General features: G+C 38.6%; 1 protein-coding gene across 2 annotated transcripts in view; it reads left to right on the plus strand.

Annotated features, from left to right (window-relative positions):
• The window catches only part of tln2b (talin 2b), a 316,938-nt gene that overhangs the window by 154,404 nt on the left and 148,145 nt on the right, over nucleotides 1-14,389 (plus strand). For both annotated transcript variants that reach the window (XM_028823593.2, XM_051920301.1), the window contains 5 exons: nucleotides 4,463-4,602; nucleotides 5,692-5,785; nucleotides 9,431-9,520; nucleotides 9,603-9,725; nucleotides 12,095-12,238. In XM_028823593.2, coding sequence (XP_028679426.2) covers nucleotides 4,463-4,602; nucleotides 5,692-5,785; nucleotides 9,431-9,520; nucleotides 9,603-9,725; nucleotides 12,095-12,238 — 591 coding nt within the window. The remainder of the gene's footprint in view (nucleotides 1-4,462; nucleotides 4,603-5,691; nucleotides 5,786-9,430; nucleotides 9,521-9,602; nucleotides 9,726-12,094; nucleotides 12,239-14,389) is intronic.

Genomic DNA, 14,389 nt, shown 5'->3' on the forward strand with positions numbered 1-14,389 from the left:
CTACAGTTTGGTACATCCTGAGAAAGAAAGCAAGCACTGGTGAACTCCGCAACGCAAAAAGACCTGGACGTCCACAGAAGACAACAGTGGTGGATGATCGCAGAATCATTTCCATGGTGAAGAGAAACCCCTTCACAACAGCCAATCAAGTGAACAACACTCTCCAGGGGGTAGGCGTATCAATATCCAAGTCTACCATAAAGAGAAGACTGCATGAAAGTAAATACAGAGGGTGCACTGCAAGGTGCAAGCCACTCATAAGCCCCAAGAATAGAAAGGCTAGATTGGACTTTGCTAAAGAACATCTAAAAAAGCCAGCACAGTTCTGGAAAAACATTCTTTGGACAGATGAAACCAAGATCAACCTCTACCAGAATGATGGCAAGAAAAAAGTATTGAGAAGGCATGGAACAGCTCATTATCCAAAGCATACCACATCATCTGTAAAACACGGTGGAGGCAGTGTGATGGCTTGAGCGTGCATGGCTGCCAGTGGCACTGGGACACTAGTGTTTATTGATGATGTGACACAGGACAGAAGCAGCCGAATGAATTCTGAGGTGTTCAGAGACATACTGTCTGCTCAAATCCAGCTAAATGCAGTCAAATTGATTGGGCGGCGTTTCATGATACAGATGGACAATGACCCAAAACATACAGCCAGAGCAACCCAGGAGTTGATTAAAGCAGAGATGTGGAAAATTCTTGAATGGCCAAGTCAGTCAGTCACCTGGGGCCTCATGTATAACAGTGTGCATAAAACTCACACTATAACATGGCTTAAGCACAAAAGCGGGAATGTGCGTATGCACAGAAAAATGCAGATGCAGGAATCTGTACGTACACAAACTTCCACGTTCTTCCGCTACATAAATCCCGATTAGCGTGAAAAGTAACGCACGTGCACGCACCTTCAGTCCCACCCCAATTCCTCCCAGAATTACGCCTCTTTGAAAATGTAAATCAATATAAATAGCCTTCTGTGAAAAGACAATGGGAAAAGCACAGGGGAAAATATAAGAATTTCAGCGAATACCAAGTGGAGGCAAAGGAAAAACATACTATTTGTTGGTTTAAACAGTGGGATAATCAACAAAAGGAAGTTGATCGAGTGACATAGTGTCGGAGAAACTCGAAAGCTCAAGTTCACAAAGTCGCACAGTGCCCAAAATAAAAATGAAGTCACATATCAAAGTCGCCGTGAAAAGGCGAGTCGTAGCCCACCGTCTGAGTGTCATATGAAAGCTTATTAGGGTACAGACAAAAAAAAAAGGCGCACAGTGGGGAAAAAAACACGAAATGTCAACTTTAATCTCGAAATTTCCACTTTAACCACGTAGTTTATTTTGCCATTAAAGTAGAACATCATAAACTTCATCTTAAAATCGTTTAATTTACTAGTTTCTCAAATCCCATCATAACTAAAGTAGCATGTTAAATGCTTTGTTCTGTGTTTGATGTTCTATGTGCTCTGTGTGTGAATCACTACGTGCTTCCATTCTTTCTCTTTCTCCGACAGGACACATAATCCATTACATTCGTGATATTACAGCTCTCTGAATAATTAAAATACTGAGATGTATACGTGATATTTTTTTCATGCGGATAGGAATGAAAGCATGTTATTAAACATGGGAACACGGTGGCGCAGTGCTTGTTCATGTCTCACGCAAGAGGCTTGCTGCGCCATGCGCGACCTTTGATGAAATAATTTATTACTGAAGTACTGTCTCTTTCAAACGTACTAACCTCCAATTCCTGTCCTTATTTTTCTTTCTCCAAATACCCAATCGCCACACAATCAGCTCTGTAATAGACGTGAAGACATTTGTAAGCTTAGAACGCCGATTCTTTAAAACTTTTAAGGAACATTGAAATATCTTCATAGTACATGTTTAAGTATTCTATCCGTCTATCCTTCCAGTGTCGCGTCAGCACCAGCAAGAATACAACACAATGCAGGAACAATCCCTGAACTTTCCTAGCGCTGTGGCACCGTGTCCTCACATGTTTAATTATTAACAATACAGATTATTTAAATGAATTTAAAGTTTTATCTGTATAATATAATCAACATATTTTGCTGCATTTCATCTTAAAAATGATATCGTCATCATATTTAAATACGCGCTTTATAAAGTGGCACAGGTTGTGCAATATTATAACTGTAGTGCAAGTTTACAGTGAGGTAATTGTACTTATAAGTACAAACAGTTCTACAAGGAGCACTTGATGGACTGATTGAGTGCGTTTATAGTTCTTGGGATGAAACGTTTTCTAAACCGCGAAGTCCGTACAGGAAAGTCTCTGAAGCGTTTTGCCGTGGCTCAGGCAGCGTCTGCTTCATACTGTACACCAATAATTCTTTCCAATCAGCTGCTGCTGTGATTCCCCACTCAGATATAAATACTCCGAGTGGTGCAGTGAGAGTAATATGGAAAAAGATGATCTGCTGTGGCAACACCTAACGGGAGCAGCTGAAAGAAGAAGAAGATGCAGTGAGAGTAACAACGCTAAAGCAGTTATGGTATTTGGAATACCATGGCTATTCCCTGGACCATTTATATTGCTGCAGGTTAATTACAATCAGATGCATTACACTAATAAACAATATGCAGTTAGTTTCAGTGTATTTATAAAGCCGTGTCAGGAATGTGGATCTAAGAAAGAAAGGGTGACCACACAGGAACTGTAGCGCTGCTTTGACGCTGGGTGCCGCCGTTCTGCAAAACCGAGCGGAGAAATTGCGTACACCAGGGTATGAGGTACCGTGGAAATGTGCCTGGCTTTACGCCAAGTTTAGGTTTTATACATCGCGATTTGAGCGTGGAAACGTTCGTACGCAACATTTCTGTGCGTACGCACCGTTTATACATGAGGCCCCTGATCTTAACCCAATTGAGCATGCATTTCACTTGTTGAAGACTAAACTTCAGACAGAAAGGCCCACAAACAAACAGCAACTGAAAGCCGCTGCAGTAAAGGCCTGGCAGAGCATTAAAAAGGAGGAAACCCAGCATCTGGTGATGTCCAGGAGTTCAAGACTTCAGGCTGTCATTGCCAGCAAAGGGGTTTCAACCAAGTATTAGAAATGAACATTTTATTTCCAGTTATTTAATTTGTCCAATTACTTTTGAGCCCCTGAAATGAAGGGATTGTGTTCAAAAAATACTTTAGCTGCCTCACATTTTTATGCAATCGTTTTGTTCACCCCACTGAATTAAAGCTGAAAGTCTGCACTTCAACTGCATCCGAGTTGTTTCATTTAAAATTCATTGTGGTAATGTACAGAACTGAAATTAGAAAAAAGTTGTTTCTGTCCAAATATTTATGGACTTAACTATATGGTTGTTGCCATTACAGAGACTGACATACGGTATATCCTCCAGCTACAGTTCTTATCGGGTCATTTCTAGCTATTACTTGCATCACAGCCATTTTGTGGAAAGATTTGTTAACAAAACTTTCCATTGCCAATATGAATGTATGACTGTTTTTGCTCCTGTGTAGTGGCATGATATTTAAACCATTGTGTTAAATTTAAGAATTATTAAGAATAGTTTACAAAATAAATGGATGAAATGATGGCCATCACATTTTAAGTCTGTCATATTTATTCTCTTGGTCTAAATATAAATATCTTTAAAAATTTTGCTTTTCATGATACCACAGGATTAATAATAATAATAACTTACTTTATTTATCGGCGCCTTTCAAGACACACAAGGACACCATACAGAGCACATTAATAACAACAGTCACAACATTAAATTAATAAAATACTAACAGTACAATAAAACCAGAATAAACACAATAATAAAATTAAATTTAAATTTATCAGCTAAAATTATCAGGCAGAATAAGCCAGCTTAAAAAGATGTGTTTTAAGATAGGAAGAGAGTCAATATTATGAAAGTCTATGGGAGAGAGTTCCAGAGGCAAGGGGCTACTTGACTAAAAGCTCTATACCCCATGGTAGTCAAGCGAGCAGGAGGTATAATAAGATTGAAGAGGAAGAAGATCTAAAGATATGAGAAGGAATGGAGATGTGAAGAAGATCAGACAGATAAGGAGGTGCCACATTATGAAGGGTCTTGTAAGTAATAAGCGGAATCTTAAAATCAATGCAATATTTAATTGGGAGCCAGTGAAGCTGATTGACAAGTTTAGCTCTTTTTGTATACCTCTGTTTTAAAAAACGTCTTTGTAAAGCTTGTAGAAAGAGTTCCATTTATGCTTCATATACTGTGAATTAGTGCCCATTGCATAACTGAAAAGCAAAAAAGGTACCTTTCAACTTTTGTCATTCAATGTTTCATCTTCAAATTTCAACTAAATCATTCCTAAAGTGATATATCTTTCTAAATTTCATTATAGTGATTCTATTGAATGTCAAAGTTGAAGATTTATTCATTAAGTTGATTTTACCATTTTCTGTCTTTCTTTTTTTTTTGTTATATAGCGCAAAGAAGACCAAATTCAGGTCATTGGAAATCTCAAAAACATTTCTATGGCTTCTAGTAAGTTGCTCCTGGCAGCAAAGTCTCTTTCAGTAGATCCTGGTGCTCCGAATGCCAAAAACCTTTTGGCAGCAGCGGCAAGGTAAGAGGCCAAATCATCTGGTGTGTATGCTATATTATTTTACAATCAAGTATTGTTTATTTTGTAAGGAGGTAAGCGCAGACTGATTCATAAAAATGAACCCTTTCATATTACAATTTAATCTTTCATGTATCTGCTTAAATGCTAAGGTCCTGATATCCACAGGCACATTGAGACCAAGTGCTTGCGTAGTGCATGGAGTATAGGAATGGCCTACTTGTGTTCTTATTGTGTGTGTTTAAAATTCTCTGCTATATGATTGAAGTTTTTATCTTCATTATGCCCTACAATCTGCTATATTAATTTAAGGTTGTATTTTCTCCCTCTCTGTGCACATTTTCCGGTGTGTGTGTGTGTGTGTGTGTGTATGTGTATATATATATATATATATATATATATATATATATATATATATATATATATGTATATATATGTATATATAATATATAATATATGAAGCACAAAGTAACATTGTAAACACTCAAACAAAATGACAAAATGTACATAGAAACACTGATTTAAGTAATAGAATAATTAAAAGAATATTTGCTATCTCTTGCCCTGCATGTACCTTCAGTGCCTTTCCTGTGTATTTGCAAGTGTGTGAACATCTTTTAACTAGCACTTTATCTCTCAAGCATGTTCCTGTAAAGCCTGCTTCTCAAGCTGTTTCGTTATTTTTGAGGCGCCTTTCTCACCTTCTGTCCAGTTTTATACTTGCTGTCTTTGAAGGTGACTCTCTCAGAGTGACTCCCATGCCTTTAGTCCTCCGTATGCATTTCACACTCACATTTACTCTTTCATTGCCTCACCAAAGCCAAACTAAGCACACCAAACTAACCAATCAGCTTGCTCAGAGGGACTGGACACACAGACAAATAGATTAAAATACAAACGTACAGTCCATGTTTAATACTAATTTTTTAACAAGTGTAGTTTGCTAAAGTTCCAATCATGTTGGGGAAAAAGTTTTCATAATATTGTCTTTTTCTTTTCTTTTTGAAATTTATCTTTAAAACATTCATAGAAATAAAGATCTCACGAAGCAAAGAAGTGATTCTGAGGAATTCTTTTAAATTTTTTTTTCAGGTCAGTGACAGAAAGCATAAATCAGCTCATCACTCTTTGTACACAGCAGGCTCCTGGACAGAAGGAATGTGACAATGCCTTGCGTGAGCTGGAGGTACAGACATATCCAAGACTATATTGCATTTGATTCTACTGTTGACATCAACAACCATGTTGTATTCCATATCCCTTAGCTTAAAATATACGCTTGCTTAGCAAATTATTTAGGAACAACTATACACCTGCTTATCAATAATAATGCAGTTACAGGTCAGGAGTCTCAGTTAATGTTTACATCAAACACCAGATTAAGGGAGAAAGATGATCTCAGGGATTTTGGCCCTTGTACAATTGGTGCCAAATGAACTGGTTTAAGTATTTCTGTAGCTGCTGATCTCCTGGGATTTTCACACACAACAGTCTCTAGAGGTTACTCTAAGGTTGGGAGTAAGCACTGATAGCGCGTTGCTGCACCCAACACACGAACCACCTGGATTGGGACCCGAGTACAGTAAGTGACATCTCAGCACCACAATGGAACAGTGTGAGGTTTTTTATGGTGGTGTGAAAAGCAGAATACATTCAGCGAGCATCAGTTTTGTGGATAGAAATACCTTATTGATGAGAGATGTCAGAGGAGAATGACCAGTCTATCTTGACATGTAAAAAAGGCTACTGTAGCTCAGATAACCACTCTGTACAACTGTGGTAAGCAGAAAAGCATTTCAGAAGATGCAGACAGGAGGAACACCCCATCTAAATACAACAAACAGCCACAAACTACCAATAAGTAAATACATTGTGCTCACAAGTTCCACTCTTAGAGGATAAATTGGCCATGCCACAAGATGATGGTGTGGGATTGGCTCCTTCCATTGTTTGATGCCTCTCTGTGGAGCAGCTAGAGTGTCTGTTCAAGAAGAAAGAAACCACGTCGTAATAGTAATAAATGTTTTGTTTTTATTATTTCTGTGTTTACTGATGAGGGGAGGGGGAGCTGGTGGGTTCATTTAAGACTTGTTTTGGTAGAGCAGCTGGGCACATTGCTAAACTGCATGCATAATTTGCCATGTGGTGCTGCATTGCCAGTGCTGTTGTATATCCATTGATAGTACTCATAATATTCTCATTATGATCAGCTAATGTACTGAAATGAAAGTATGGCTTTTTTAAATACATGGAGGATAGAGATCTGGCAGTGTTTATCAACTTTTGTTGCTTTAGGACACATTTTTACCCTTTTAAGTTCACCGACGACCAGCATACAGCAATCAAAGAGCCAGGTTTAGGGATGAAACGACCACAAGTGGAAGAGTGGGATTTCCCTTTGATGAAAAGAGCAGAGTTAAAAATGTGGGAAAATTTTGTGTAGCACTGTGAAGTGTGATATAGTGCTTTTTTTCCCCCCATGTGATTGCCACCCAGTTGACAGGCCATGTCGGCAACAATACAAAAGTGAGTGCGTGTGAAAGTTCTGTGCATGGCTGCTGCAGCTCCATGATACCACAATGGCCTTGCCAAACATCACGGAGCGTTTAGAAATAAAAAAATTCACCTAGGCAGCCACATGGAATATTTCCAAGTCAATTTTTGGCCAATAAGGTCACCGGCGGACACAGCATATTCACATCAAAAAAACGTTTTGGTTAATTTCACTGATCACCGCTGTTGCTGACCAACTGCGTACACTCACAGCCATAAATTACCCATCTTCTAATTGCTACTTCCAGCACGATAATGCACCATGTCACAAAGAAAAAGTTATCTCAGGCTGGTTTCAGGAACATGAAAATGAGTCCTATGTTCTTCATTGGCCTTCCCAGTCAAATGGATCTGAATCCAATAAAAGACCTTTGGGATGTGGTAGAATAGGAGATTTGCAGCATGAATGTGCAGCTGACAAATCTGCAGAAATGTTGTGATCCAATCATGTCAACATGGACCAGAATTTCAATGGAAATTTTCAATGATCTTGTGGAATCCACACCATGAAGAATTAAGGCTGTTTTGAGAGCGAAAGGAGGCCCTACCCACTATTAATATAGTGGTCCTAAGAATTTTCTCAATGGGTGTATATCTGCGAGGGGGGACCCAAAAATAACCGGAATTTTGTTGTTGTTAGGTTGGTACTTGTAGTACGTGGTTGGGCCATTAGGGCGATCTAGTTACACTCCTCACAAGTCATTCTGCCAAGTGCCATTAGTCTGGAAGGTTGTGCTTGTGTTCAGTGAATTTTTTTGTAAAAGTAGGTTGCGCAACAGTGTGAGAAGGAAACGCCCTGATTTGTGGGAGTTGGGCGTTTGGTTCTTTCATCATGACAACGCTCCATCTCACACTGCTCTCAGCATTCGCCAATTTTTGGCAAGAAACGGTATGACAACCCTGAACCACCCACCCTACTCACCAGATTTAGCTCCGTGTGATTTCTTTTTGTTCCCTCGGATGAAAAAAGACTTGAAAGGAAGGCGTTTTGCTGACGTTGAAGAGGTAAAACAAGAAACGACCAGAGCTTTAATGGGCATTACTTCAGACGAATTTAAAAAATGTTTCGAACAATGGAACAAACGGTTAGATAAGTGTATTTCCGCCAATGGAGAGTACTTTGAAGGAAAGAAAATTTAATTTAACACGTTTTAAAAATATTTCCGGTTATTTTTGGGTCCCCCCTCGTATATAATCATTTTGTCAGGTCCTAACAAAATGAGTGATTTTGAAGTCATCGTTTTTGCTATTGTGTTCCATTTTCACTGCTCACTTGACAGTGACTTATTTTAGATTTATGAACATTTATGGGACAAGTGACACATTTCCCTCTTCATAAAATGTGCTGTGCTGTACTGTGCTAAAATTAAGAGCATTCTGGATTGCTGTATATTGCCCTGTCATTTTACTGTACTGCTGTATTCATTTGCTTTTGAAAGAGTTTGTACATATAGTGATTTCTATTTGTAATTTTGTAAATTAATTTAGAAGTATATTTTGTAGCTACCTTATATCAGTATAGCTATTTTTCATTTATTAGACTTACGTTAAGTACAGTAAGTTCATTTTCAAATCCTCTTCATCCAGTTCAAGACAGTCGTGTGGCTATTGCCTGGTCCACAGTTAGCCCTTGTCTTATTAGTGTGTATTTGGCTGGCAATTGTTTTCAAGGTTTGGTGGACATAAACAGACTACATAATGACTCTTTATACTTCATGCATTTGATGCACAGCTAGGGTTGACTGACTTTCTCAGGGTGGCACAAGAGTATGAGCAGGGATTAATCCTCTAATTTTGTGGTTTAAAACCTATTATTGACATTGTCTGGCTTAACCTACATTGACCACTCACTGCATAGATATGAAACTAAACCTGTGCCTTTAGAAAAAAAATTTCAAATACCTGAATACTAGGAAATGATGGTATTTTAACAGATATGCTTTTTTGTCATTATAACAAATTCCATATTTTGAAGTTACTTCAATTTTTTTTATTTCTTAACTGATGGATTTGACCAACTTCCAACAGATTTTGACCCATACTGAATTAGATAGATAGAATCTATCTATCTATCTATCTATCTATCTATCTATCTATCTATCTATCTATCTATCTATCTATCTATCTATCTATGTATATATGTGCATATTTAAATATTTTGATGATTTTTATGACTCATTACTTGTTAAAATAATTAACAGTAAATATACCTTGAGCTGGCCTTTGTAGAGTGATCAGTAACCATATTGCTGAGTTGCTCTTGATGCTTTCTTTCCAGACTGTCAAAGGCATGCTAGATAATCCCAGTGAGCCAATCAGTGATCTTTCCTATTTTGACTGCATTGAAAGTGTGATGGAGAATTCAAAGGTACTGTCGCTTTTAGAATGTCCCCGGCGCCACTCTGTTTATTTGTAGTTGTATAATTTGTTAGTTGCCCTTTCTTTCCCAGGTGCTTGGAGAATCTATGGCAGGCATTTCCCAGCACTGTAAAACAGGTGACCTGACTGCGTTTGGCGAATGTGTCAGTGTGGCTTCTAAGGCACTCTGTGGACTCACTGAAGCTGCAGGCCAGGTAAGTTTTTACACAGTTTCATGCTTGGTGTGATTTTAGTGGAAGGAGAGAAGAGCGGATTAATTCTGTTGAATTATTACCAGATGTTAGGCATTCTGATAAGCTTATAATTTTGTCACATAATTTAGTTTTGCGTTTTATCTTTTTTAGTGAGCATGCACATATTATAGACATGCTATTGATTGTGCAGTTGTTTTAATCTATTTTTCCTACTTTTTCTTCATACTCTTTTGTTTATCATTTTCTAATGTGTATAAAATGTAAATTCATATGAAGGGTCCTAAGCTAATTCACCTGGGTTATTTTCTTATCCAGAATAAATTTGTCAGATAACACACTGTATGTTTGCTTGTTTCTTCTGCATACATACATAACTTAGAGCTTAGCAGATAATTTGCAGATACCATGCACATTACAATAAATCTTTTGATAAGAATCTACAAACACTAACTTCTCAGACACGAACAACTCATATTCACTTTCACTTTGGTGTAATGAGCCAACCATCACGTTGCCCAATGGCCAGTCTGTCTAGGAGTACAGCATGGATTTTTATTTTATGTTACTTTAGAGTACAGTATTGTTGTTGTATGCATTGTTATTCACAAGGGGGCAAAATTAATTTGAATGCAAAATTGAATTGCCAGTATTACAACACATGATTGCTTCCTCCATTTATTTTATAAAACATATAATGGACGTTATTTACATAAAATATATGCAGTAAGTAAGCTTCAGTGCCATCCAATTTTAGATTTGTTTTCATCTATAGAGATAATAAAATGTACCACTGATAATAAGAGAGGCCCTACTGTAATACCCTAGCTGCCCTTGGCTATCTATCCAGTGTTGCATCTTAAAGTTTTCCATGATGTTCCTTCTTCGGTGCTTGCTCATGATCAAGGTGGGAACCTAACTTAAAGGAACAAGAATAAGTATATTTGTGGTGTTATAATAGAAAAGTCTTCAGTTCGTGAGACCTGTGTTTCAAATAAACATCTAAGTTCAACTTTCCTATTATCAGAAATCATTTTATATGCAAGTATTATTTATCTAGCCATTCTTCTAAAAGTCAAGAATTTAGCATTCATGTCTTTTAAAAAAAGTTGTGTTTAGAATAATCTTTCCACTTAAAAACAAATTAAAGTTGACTTTATTATAAGAATTTAGTATACTCAATTTACAGAACAGTGCATATTCAAATACTGGATTTGAAAACCTTCAAAATATACCAGATATATTATAAAATACTAACCTATATAAAAGCAAACTTAGCAAATAAAAAATAAAGTGTATAGAAAGGCAAAGAATTCACCTGAATAATAATCAGAACCTAATGGTTACATTTAATCCTGTATGTTAGTGATGTGTGCATGAAGTTAATGGTTCAATCCAGGGCCATTTTATTTTTCCCATTAAAAGTTACACTTTTACTGGCAGAAGTAATTTAATTAAACTCGTTTAGTATGAAGTACCCAATTCTTTCTACGCCTAACAAACAGCATCTTTTCTTACTTGTTACTCTTGGTACACAATATTGTTGCAGCATACAAAACTGAGACTTAATCTGTACGAGGTTATCTTCTAAATAAAATTGCAATTTCAACTTTTTGGTGAGGGACACTGTATATTAACAAACTACGCATCAAATAGCCTGAATTACAAATGCTTAATGTAAATTTTTTCCTCCTTGGTAAACTTAATCTGTTTGCATAAAGTGTATTAATTTATGATTAAAACTACTTGATACAACACAATATTAAGTAAAAGACAAGTGTGCATCACCTATCAAAAAGTTCTAATTATTTTAGTGGTGAAGATTAAAGAGTATCTTCTTTTTGATAAATAACTTTACTTACTGGGATATTAGGCTTCATTTTTTATTTGTTACTAAATATGATCTTTCTATATTCAATTAATTTGTGTTCTAAAAACCTAATTATTGTTTTAAAAAATTATAAGGATGTTTATTAAATTGTAAAGAGATATTTCAAAATATGTATTAACCTTTTGGAAAAAGATTAATACAAATACAGCATCTTAAAATATGATTTTAGTGCATGTAACTCATAAAGCTATGACAGCTTATGCCAATGTGTTATTTGTGTTCATCTAACTTTTTTTGCACATCACTTTAATTACATCACTCACCTTAAGCTGCACACCTCTTGTCAGCATACTTATAGATAAGGAGGTGTTTTGTTTTTGGCTTTTTTAGCATTACCTTATTCAAATTTCTCTCTTTTTCTGTCTTTACCCATGAATATTAGCACATCTTCTTCACACAGACATTTGGCTAGCAGTTGTTTATGCAAATCATATGCATATTCTTGTGATTTATGAATATTCATTATTATATGATATTTTAGGCTTCATATTTGGTTGGTGTGTCTGACCCAAATAGTCAAGCCGGTCATCAGGGTCTGGTGGATCCAATCCAGTTTGCTCGAGCTAATCAAGCCATACAAATGGCTTGCCAGAACCTTGTGGACCCAGCAAGCAGCCCATCCCAGGTAACAGTGAGTTATGTATTTTAATTTTGTGAAGAAGTAATTTGTAATTGAAACATTTTTAGTTTCAATATTTTAACAATGTTATAAATGAGTTATGTTTTTAAAATAATAATGCCTTATTTTCCATATTTTCTACAATTTCTGTATTTCACTGACGAGCCTTTGCTCAGGGCACCTGGTGAGGTTGGTCACAAACTTGCAGCTTCCAAGTCAATAAGCAGCAGCTTATCCAGTTGAGGGCATGAAATACAGAGGCATGGGATCCCGGTTAGCAACCCCCTCCCAGGCAGACAAGTGGTCCAGTCCCACCCTTTGGAAATGACCATCTATCTGCTGCATCCAGGTGTTACGTGGGTGTCCCCTTGGCCTGGTCCAGCCGCTCGGGTCCTCAGCCATGAGAATCCTGTAAGCTGAATCACCCTTAGGGAATTGCGGCTCATGGCCATAGTGCCATAACTGACATTCCCTCACAATGCAGGTAATGTGCCTCATTCGACACAAAGTCAAATCGGCGCTACCCAAGGATTTTCAGAAGAGACACAGTACCGAAGGTCATTGGATAGCATCCATGTCTCACAACCATATAGCAAAACAGGGAGCGCCAGGACTCTAAAGACTTGGATCTTTGTCCTTTTGCAGAGATATCAGGAGCACCACACACTCCTTTCCAGCGACCTCATGACAAACACCATGTTCTTCCAATCTGTGTATTGACTTCATAGGAAGAGTCACTGGAGACATGAATGTCTCTGCTGAGGTCATTAAACTTCTCATCGAGGTCGACATTCCCACCACAGACAGACAAATTGCTGATGGCTGTGCCCAAGAAGTCATTAACACTAGAATTACCAGAGTCTACGAAAAAACTCATAGATCTGGCCCACCTTAACCTTTACCTCGGAGTACTCCACCCTCCACCCATCCTTCTGCTGATACCAGCATAGGAGAGACATCCCCAACAACAATTACAGCAGCACAGGTGAGCAGAGAGTTGAGGAGACTTCGTGCCAGCAAAGCAGCGAGTCCAGATGGAGTATCGCCACGACTGCTGAAGGTCTGTGCGCTGGAGCTGGGGAGTCCTCTACAGCGCATCTTCAACCTGAGCTTGGAACAGGGGAGAGTCCCGAGGCTTTGGAAAACATCTTGTATCACCCCAGTCCCAAAGGTATCACGTCCTAGTGAGCTGAACGACTTCCGGCCTGTCGCTCTGATGTCACATGTGATGAAGACCATGGGGCGGCTGCTGCTTCACCACCTGAGGCCACAGGTAACCCTTAACCCTCTGCAGTTCGCATACCAGGAGAAGGTGGGAGCGGAGGATGCCATCATCTATATGCTACACCGATCCCTCTCCCACTTGGACAGAGGCAGTGGTGCTGTAAGAATTATGTTTCTAGACTTCTCTAGCGCCTTCAACACCATCCAACCTCTGCTCCTTAGGGACAAGCTGACAGAGATGAGAGTAGATTCATACCTAGTGGCATGGATCGTGGACTATCTTACAAACAGACCTCAGTATGTGCGTCTCGGGAACTGCAGCTCTGACATTGTGGTCAGCAACACAGGAGCGCCGCAGGGGACTGTACTTTCTCTGGTCCTGTTCAGCCTATATACATCAGACTTCCAATATAACTCCTGCCACGTGCAAAAGTTTGCTGACGACACTGCTATCGTGGGCTGCATCAGGAGTGGGCAGGAGGAGGAGTATAGGGACCTAATCAAGGACTTTGTTAAATGGTGTGACTCAAACCACCTACACCTGAACACCAGCAAAACCAAGGAGCTGGTGGTGGATTTTAGGAGGCCCAGACCCCTCATGGACCCCATGATCATCAGAGGTGACTGTGTGCAGATGGTGCAGACCTATAAATACCTGGGAGTGCAGCTGGATGATAAATTAGACTGGACTGCCAATACTGATGCTCTGTGTAAGAAAGGACAGAGCCAGTTATACTTCCTTAGAAGGCTGGCGTCCTTCAACATCTGCAATAAGATGCTGTAGATGTTCTATCAGACGGTTGTGGCGAGCGCCCTCTTCTACGCGGTGGTGTGCTGGGGAGGCAGCATTAAGAAGAAAGACGCCTCACGCCTGGACAAACTGGTGAGGAAGGCAGGCTCTGTTGTTGGCATGGAGCTGGACAGTTTGACATC

This window comes from Erpetoichthys calabaricus, chromosome 17 (genome assembly GCF_900747795.2).
Source record: "Erpetoichthys calabaricus chromosome 17, fErpCal1.3, whole genome shotgun sequence".
Taxonomy (NCBI): domain Eukaryota; kingdom Metazoa; phylum Chordata; class Cladistia; order Polypteriformes; family Polypteridae; genus Erpetoichthys; species Erpetoichthys calabaricus.